This window comes from Melanotaenia boesemani, chromosome 5 (assembly GCF_017639745.1).
Source record: "Melanotaenia boesemani isolate fMelBoe1 chromosome 5, fMelBoe1.pri, whole genome shotgun sequence".
In the NCBI taxonomy this organism is placed as follows: domain Eukaryota; kingdom Metazoa; phylum Chordata; class Actinopteri; order Atheriniformes; family Melanotaeniidae; genus Melanotaenia; species Melanotaenia boesemani.
This window is the reverse complement of record NC_055686.1, coordinates 29,783,756-29,792,875: the sequence shown is the minus strand read 5'-3', so window position 1 is coordinate 29,792,875 and position 9,120 is coordinate 29,783,756. Positions and strand designations below refer to the sequence as shown.

General features: G+C 38.5%; 1 protein-coding gene across 1 annotated transcript; it reads left to right on the top strand.

Moving 5' to 3' along the window:
- The first annotated feature begins 5,978 nt into the window (after window positions 1–5,978).
- On the top strand, window positions 5,979–7,624 carry LOC121640819 (histone H2A.Z). Its single transcript, XM_041986701.1, has 5 exons — window positions 5,979–6,120; window positions 6,402–6,479; window positions 6,592–6,705; window positions 6,780–6,909; window positions 7,054–7,624. Exons 1-5 carry the CDS (start codon window positions 6,118–6,120, stop codon window positions 7,113–7,115), a joined length of 387 nt encoding a protein of 128 aa, XP_041842635.1. The 5' UTR covers window positions 5,979–6,117; the 3' UTR covers window positions 7,116–7,624.
- The last annotated feature ends 1,496 nt before the right edge of the window (window positions 7,625–9,120 follow it).

Genomic DNA, 9,120 nt, shown 5'->3' with positions numbered 1-9,120 from the left:
CGATACCAGGACTAGTATTGATGATGGATGGATAGATGGATGGATGGATGGATGGATGGATGGATGGATGGATGGATGGATGGATGGATGGATGGATGATGGATGGATGAATGGATGGATCCATCCATGATAGTGTGTTGGTTTTCATAATCATATTTTTTTTTATTTCAAACATGTTCTTTCATTTCTACGGTCATTTCTATACCGTCAGAGAGTTCTTTCACAATATTTAGAATATTTCCAACTTCACAGTTCACGTCTGAACAGCAGCAGGCAGACGTATAAACTTATATCGCCCACTTGTATTTATTGTTTATTACTTTTGTAAGTATTTCCCCAAACCTCTACGCAGTAACTCATAGACAGTAAAATGTACAATATAAGTATACAGAGCTTTCAGGTTTAGTATGTGCGTCTTTTTTCCCAAGCAGCAATGCTTCGCCAGCTTTCCCCGAACAACATTAATGTGGTTTCAAACAGATTTTGTGGATCACGCCGAGAAATTTAGTTTCATTAACTCTTTCTATATTTACATTATCAATGATTTTACTTCAACAAATAATAAATCATGTTTATTTAATTCTTGTGTTTCATTCCTGAATCCTTTTCCTCTTTGCAGAGCAGTTGCGAAGTAATCCAGTTTCCAGCTCTGTGCTGGATTTTCCCACCAGACTTTTTTCCTCTTCCTTTCTGAATCCCAGCAGATGAAGGGACGTCAGCTCTTCTCATGCTCTCTGTCCGTTCCCTCTTCCTGTGAGACCCCAATCTTCCTCTTCCTTCCTCTTGTTGGGAGCTGTGGTGACCATCCGAGACCAGTTTCTCCCTCAGGTGCCGGCAGACAGAAGAAACACAAATCGTCTCTCAGTTTTAAGAAGAGATTTATAAAGGGAATTATGTGCTGCTGTTGTAGCTTGAGTGGTTAAAACCAATATTTGAATTAGGAGCTAAAAGGACCTGGCTCCTCCTTCAAGTCCTAAAATAGTCCAATTTGAGGTTTTATTTCATTTTTCCATAAGGTTTCTGATATTTCTTAAAAACAGGGATGCACCAATATCACATTTTTTCAGAGTACAAGTACTTACATCTGAGTATTTGCTGATATGGGTACTAATTAATCCCATTAGTTCACTGGTAAGGAGAGTAGACCGTAAAGAGACGACCGAGTGGTTCCTTTTGTGATGGAACAGATGGGTCATCCTGCAGCATCGTCTAAATATGAGGCTGGGAAACCATCAGAAACTTTCAAAAGCCAAAGTCAGCTTTATTGTCAGTTCTGCAGCATATTCAGGACAAACAGAGACTTTAAATTACGGTTCTCTCAAACCCTGGTGCATAAAATACAAGAATGAAGCCAATAAACAAAACAAAACAAAAGTTCTGTCACTGAGTAAATAAACAGGATAATAACATAAGAATGGGAGTGACTTTATAAATAAGGTAAAGTGTTTTTCTTTTTTTGACAAAGCACCAAGATGCACAAAATCGGCCTCTCACCGAGATTATGCCAAATTCAGATGTTAAAAATATAATCGTAATAACTTTGTTCCTGGACACTCGATAATAAAAATTCTAAATGTAAAAGAAAACTGTCACAAACTTCATAAATAATAAGGATAAAGTGGTTTTAATGAATTTCTTTCAATCCTGCCCAAAACACGATTCTCTAGCTGAGATAATGCTAAATTCAGATTTATTTTTGAGGGCATAAATAATAGCTTTGCTGTTTATACATTTTTTAAAAATGCCTTAATTCCACAGATTAATCTTTTTGCATTAACGTGTAAATTCTGGGCTTAGTTATGGTTTTTAATTAAAATTTCCAAACGACGCATGTGTCTTTTCTTTCATCACTGTGGACTGTTAGTCGTCCAGTCAGCAAACACTTCACATGCTGCTTTTTCTGCTTGTTTAAAGAACTTTTTGTCTCTATGTGAGATTTTTCTGACTGCATAAGCTGCATACTGGACTAGCACAATGTTTTTGGAAATAAACAAAATTTTGATCGCGTTACCGTGCAATTTATATATTTGTGTGCATGTGACTTATGGTACATGCATGAAAAAAGGCTCCCTGAAAGCCCCGGTGTAATTCGAACCCTGGTTAAAACCCACTAATTAGAAACTGAGAGGTGTACAGTAGGGCCGGGCAATACTGCAAGATTTAGAAGCCAAAACCAAGTAAATAAAGGACTCGTATCAGAGATACTGATACCAAAACATTTTTAATGGGGCTGTCAAAAGTAACACGTTAATGCAAAGAAATTAATCTATAGAATTAATGCATTAACACAATAAATCAAGTTATTATTCATCTACACCAGCTTCCTGCAGCAAAGCAGCAACTACTTTGTTTTTGAGGCAATAACAAATAAAAAAAACAAAAAAAAACATTTTTATTAAAAGCTGAGCATGGAGAGGCTGAGGGGTGATGGACATCGACTCCTGAAGAGAAGAAGAGGAAGAATGAATGAAGACGAGGTCAAAGGAGAGAGTGGCTGCTGAAAGGGGAGCACGGCTGAGAATGAATGGTATGTGTTTAGACGTGACTAGCCCACACCAGCTGTGGGCTTTGTTTCACGCACACACACACACACACACACACACACACACACACACACACACACACACACACACACATAGAGATTATCTTATCATGTTCCTACACACCACACACTAGCTGGAGACTGTTGTGCATTAACACAGAAGAAAAACTGGTGAATTTCACCGGTCTGATGAGATGTCCCATGATGCACTGGGCTCCTCTCTGATGGGGGACTGTCCCATGATGCACTGGGTTCCTCTCTGCTGGGGGACGTCCCATGATGCACTGGGCTCCTCTCTGCTCTCTTTACTCTCCATCTAGAAATATCTGACATTGTTCTTGTCATTCATTTGTGTTTCTCTCATTCTTTCTCAGCAGGAATCCTGTCCTCTCCACCCCCAGCTGGTCCACCTGGCTGTTCTTCCTGGTTCTGATCCTGATGGAGGTTTTTCCTCTTCACTGTGTCCTCATGCAGCTCAGGATGGAACTGGGTCATTATTTCATTAACTTATTTATATGAACACAATTATTAATAAATATATATAAATTGGACTAAGGTGGATGATATATAATGTTTTTAATTGGATTATAACTGGAGTAGATTGAATTGAATTGAATTGAATTGAATTGAATTGAATTGAATTGAATTGAATTGGACTCTGTCTGTGAAAGTGCCTTGAAAAGTCTGTTTATTGCTGTACAAATAAAGCTGAAGTGAATTGAATTGCTACTGTGGTAAGTAAACAGTTTCCATGTCGTCCTTCTTGATGTCTTCCATTTGTGCCAAAAATGCAACTTTCTTTGTGTTAACATTAAATTAGAAGTCTGACTAAAAACAGATAATATAAATATTAATGGGACAGGCTGATGTAGGGACTAGGATTTATTCAGAGAAACTGAAGGCGTTGCAATAGCAGGATTAAATGGAGAAGCTAACATCTAGCTTCTCTTAGCTAGTGACCCACTAGACTGTATACTCATTCTGCTATCCATTAGCAAAGAAATGCTGGGATTATCACAGGAGAGTTAATAATTATCTTCTGTATACTGGTCACAGACTTCACTGAATACTTTCTCTGCTATCAATTAGCAAAGAACTGCTGGGATTTGCACTCGTGAGGCTAACAACTATTTTCCATTAACTGGTCATCCAGTGGATGGCATATTTCCTCCGTCATCCATCAACATGGAGATGCTGGCATTAGCTTTAGAGAAGCTAATGAGTAGCTTCTCCAGGCTGGTGGCCAACTGGATTAAAGGCTCCCTTTGTGGTCTATAAATGTGTATACAACAAAGAAGCATTTGCATTTAAAAGACATTATAGCAAAGCTGACGGCCTAATTAACAATTCTCGTTGTTCTGGTTACCAGCATGCCAAAGCTAATTAAATTATTTGGGAATTGGGACACCAAGAATGTTTTCTGAGGAAACTTTTTTTTAAAAAATGGTGGTAGTGGGAAGAAAAAACAAGGATCAAAGATAAACATAACTTGTACAGATAAACAAGCACAGTAGAGCCACTAGGAGCAGCTTAGATAACTTCAGTCATCAGAAACTACAACATTTTAATCATGACCTCCTTGAGTATTTATCATAAAAGTATCTGTCAGTCCACAGTGATAACGTATAATGGTTAAATGGTTTTGTTTGATGCCATAGCTAAAATCATGTCTTCCACCATTACTAAAATGTCTCCCACCAAAATTACTAAAAGTAAAGTATATCCACATTTCCTAACTGTAAAGACAAACATGTAGTCATATTTAAATGTTTTTACTTAATGTCTAACAATAAGGACAAAAATCAGCTTGATTTATGCTTAATGTTATCAAAAGATGTGAGGTTACTTGTAAAAGCAAAGTAGTTTATATGTAAACAGTACAACTTCACTTAAAAGAATTATAATGTCATTTTCTTTATAGTATAATAGGTGTGGTGCTGTTTAAGAAACAATTTAAATGTTTTAAATTGAGAAGGCTGGTGGGCGTATTGCAGGATTAAAGACTGTTAACTGTGTTTAAGACTGAGACTGTGCTGCACTCATGTGGCCCCAAACAGGAACTACAATCACAACATTTCTAACAGTAAAATTAAGAACATTTACCTAGTTCGCCTAAATCAGGCCGTCAGTTATAATAATACCTGTGGCACAAACTGTAAGCACGTGAGGGTTTGTTGAATTATTTTTTTTATCGTAACAATGCTTCTTGATATGCTTTATGATGCTGTTGGAAAGTATGTTTATTTCCCTTTTAAGTGAAGTCACATTTATAAGGAAAATGAATTTGTGGGATGAGCAGCAGAGCTGAGTATGTTGGTGACACCAATAAAAAAGTGGTCAAATCTTCCCTGCTGATAGCAACATTGATAGGGTGACAGCTTCTGGTGGAGGCGACATCTCCCAAACTGGGAAAAAATGGAGGAAATCTCAATGTAGAAAGATGTGGAGATGAGATTCTGCAGCCAGTGGTGATCCCACATCTCCACAGTCTGGGACCAAACTCCAAGATGACACCGCTGACGCCCACAGAGCAGGTTTATCAGGGACCACCTCCAGAGGATGGAGGACTGCCTGTAGTCCTGACCCACCTTGACTCTCACAGTCCTGTGGGGTCAGCTTGGGCCGCCGCTGTGATCCCAACCCACAGCAGCGTGTGACCGAGCTGACCAGCATGAGGAGGAGGTACCAGGATGTTGTGGCTGTGTAAGGTTCTTCCACATGATACTGAGGCTCCGGTTTGTTAAATGAAAACATTGTCAAATTGTCTTGTTTCTTGATAAATTTGTATCACACAAGAGTCAATAGTAGAATCAGCTGTTTGGTAGAGAATATTTGTCAAGTTTTCCATGGGTACAACCAACATACTCAACTCTGTTGCTCATTCCATACATTTTCCTTACAAATGTGGCTCCATTTAAAAGGGAAATAAACAGACTTTCCAACAGCTGCTGATTCCAAATCACAGAATCAAAAGCAGTAACTTAAAACTGAACAAATATATGTTAAAATAAAAACAAACAATAATGAAATCATTAATAAATAAAATAGTTTTCACAAATGGACTTTCATTCTATTGACAAAAATAATCTGTCATGGTTGTGTCGCGAGCTTTATGTAAAATGAGTCACGAGAGAAGTTTTTCCAAACAAAAGCTGCTTATGTATTTTCTTTAAACACTGCCATCATAAGATTATCATGTTTTTATAAACCAAACAGAACTATTTATACTCTGCAAAGGACAACCTTAACTTGTTTTATTTATCTACCTAAATTGTGAAATGTTGAAATTATTATCCAAAGCTCCGAACTACTTTACCCAAAAGCACTTGGCACGGAAGTTGATTACATCTTTTGCAAAAAGGAGTGTCTTATCTTTCATTGGTTGAACGTTGCTATGACGAACGCAATGGTAACACACAATTGGCTAGCGCATATCCAGCAGTTACCCGGATACTGAGTGACTATAAACGCAGGACCATAGACGCTGCGGTGCTAGCAGCAGCAGCAAATTTACGTTTAGACGAGTGTTTTTGTGTGTGTGTAGTGGTGAAAGTAATATTTGTCAATTGGATAAAATGGTAAGTATAATTTGTTATGTGGGCGAAAGGCATTATAATTGTGTTGATAAGCTGCTACATGAAAGTATTAAAATTTTCATTAAAACGAAGCGGTTAGCTGCTAGTATTAGCTGTTGTATTAGCTTAGCATGCTACTGAATTTATCGCTATGACCACCTTCTATAAAAGCTACCTTAGCTTGAGACTGAAGGGTGGGAAGCAAGAACGACTTTAAAGATGTTGTTGTGCGTTAAGACTCGACTCAGTTTCTGCACTCCACTGACCGTGTTCGTGTTTTCCAGGCCGGTGGTAAGGCTGGTAAAGACTCCGGGAAGACCAAAACTAAGGCTATTTCGCGCTCACAGAGAGCAGGACTGCAGGTTTGTCCAATTTCATTCATTCAACTAAAAGGCTATTTTCTGGAGATCGTGTCCTTTACTGGTCAATGAACCCCTTGTTTCGAGCTCATGGCATCATTCCATGTCGTTGCAGTTCCCAGTGGGTCGTATCCACAGACATCTGAAGTCGAGGACCACCAGCCACGGCAGAGTGGGGGCCACCGCAGCGGTGTACAGCGCGGCGATTCTCGAATATCTCACCGCCGAGGTACCAGATCAGCCAGATCTTTCATGTGGTCGTTAGAGATCCAGCCATGTACTCACATTTAATGCTTCTGTCAGGTTCTGGAGTTGGCAGGAAATGCATCAAAGGATCTTAAAGTGAAGCGAATTACCCCACGCCACTTGCAGCTCGCCATCAGAGGAGATGAAGAGCTGGATTCTCTCATCAAGGCCACCATCGCTGGTGGAGGTAAGGGCCTGGTTACAGTGCAGAAATGAGCTTTATCCATTCATCCTTAGGTGTATGAACTGCGTGAGGATTTGCCAGTCTTGGATGAGACTGTAAGATGAAGCTGCCTTTACACCTTTCTGAGACTAATGCTCTTTGTTCCAGGTGTGATTCCCCACATTCACAAGTCTCTGATTGGAAAGAAGGGCCAGCAGAAGACTGTATAACCGGAAGTGCTCTGGAAGTTGTGCCATTTCAGGATGAAGTCTGTGTCGGTGGTTAAATGTCTGTAGATTAGAACACCTTTAAAAAAATTTTATGGTTGAGCTTTCATTTACTCACCTGGGGTATTACAGTGGCTTCAAAGAAGCTTTTTTTTTTTTTTCTTTTTTTTTTTTTTTTTTTCTTTTTTCTGGTGCTGCAGTTTTTGTGGTTTTTGTGGGATTCATGTTTAAAGCAGTGTTTTAAAAATAAAGTTCTTATTGGCCATCTGTTTCGGTTTCTTGGCTCTTTCCGTTAGCTGCCTTGTTGAGGGTGAACAAGTTTTCAGCATCAGTGGTTTTAATCTTAATACGTGGCAAAAATGGTAGACAGGGAGTTTAGGCCTGGATTAAACCTGACTAGCTGGTTTAAATGGGCATGAAGTGCCGAGCATGTACGTCATAATAACCAGTGGACTCCATGTAAAGTGGGAGGAAACTTCTTTGTGTTGAGTAAAGATTAAACTCATTTTCTACGTTGTTGGATTAATTCTAGCAGCTGAAACAGTTTGTACAGATCTGACTAAAATTCAGTAGTTTCAGCAGTAGCTGGTTAAACTGCAGGAGTACACAACCCTGGAAACAGTTTTTCATTAATGAAGGAAAATATTTACACAAATTTTATCTTGTAAATAAAATGCATACATTTAAAAATTCTAATTTAAATTGTAAATTAATACAAATATGTTAACATAAGTGATATAAATAAAAATGTAAAATATATATCAAAACAAAATAAAAATGTAAATCTTTGTAAAAAATATATGAATAGTAAAATATAAATCAATATAGAATATAAGTTGTATAACCAAAATTAAATAAAATCTAAAAAATGGCATAAAATAGAAATTCTAAATATAAATTAAATCTAAATAATATATAAATGGCAAGAATTACATTTTAAAAGATCGTTTTTTTTTATTTCTGTATTCTTAAAATTTGGCTCATTAACAGATCAAGCTAGCTGCTTTAGCTTGTTAACGTGTGGATTCTCACGTTTTCAGTCTAATCTTGCCGTGAAGGAGCCTTTGAATGGAAAAAAACTGTCATTTTTCATATGTACTGGTGAACATAAAAAGTAATCTGCATTCTCCTGGCATGGCCATAACATAAATAATATTAAGGCGCAAAAGATAAAATAATAGAAACTCCACTACCTGGCTAAAGGAGAATCCTGGCACTATGCCATCACGGAAGATGGAATAACCTGCTAAGTCAGGATATTCAGGAATCAGCTGACCTCATTCTGTGGTCACATAATGTTGCTGGACCTGAATCTAGACCAGAACCTAGACCTGACCACCTGCAGCAAACCCAGATCATAGATTGCCTCTACAGGCTTGTACAATAGCACTAGACATGATGGCTGCATCCCTTCACCCTCCTCTCTTCTTACCCTGATCCTCCATCACTCTGGAAAAGGGTAAATCTGGACTCATCAGAACACATAAACCTTCCTCCATGGCTCCAGAGTCCATTCTTTATGCTCCTGAAGCCTTTTACTCCAGTTAGCCTCACTGATTAGTGGTTTTCTCATGGCTACACAGCTGTTCAGTCCATTGAGTTCATTCACATTGTTCATGTGGAAATGTTCTAACTTTCACTATTAAACATCGTCCTGAGCTCTACTGCTGTTTTTCTTCCATCTGGTTCCACCAAACGTTGAAGTGATCACGATCACCATCATTCAGGATGTTTTTCTGACCACATTTCTTCATGGAAGACGATGGTTCCCCACCATCCTTCCAGTTTTTAATGATGGTTGGACAGTTCTGAATCCAGTTCTAGTAGTTTCTGCTTCTCCTGAGATGTTTTCTCTGCTTGATGCTGATGATCTGACCCTTCTGGAACAGACTAACATCTTCTCCACAACCACGGATGTGTCTTTACACATGGTTGTTTAAGACATTAGAAGCTGTTCCCAGTCCATTCCCAAGCCCAGTACACTCTAAGTCCACTCCCAGCAGTCTCA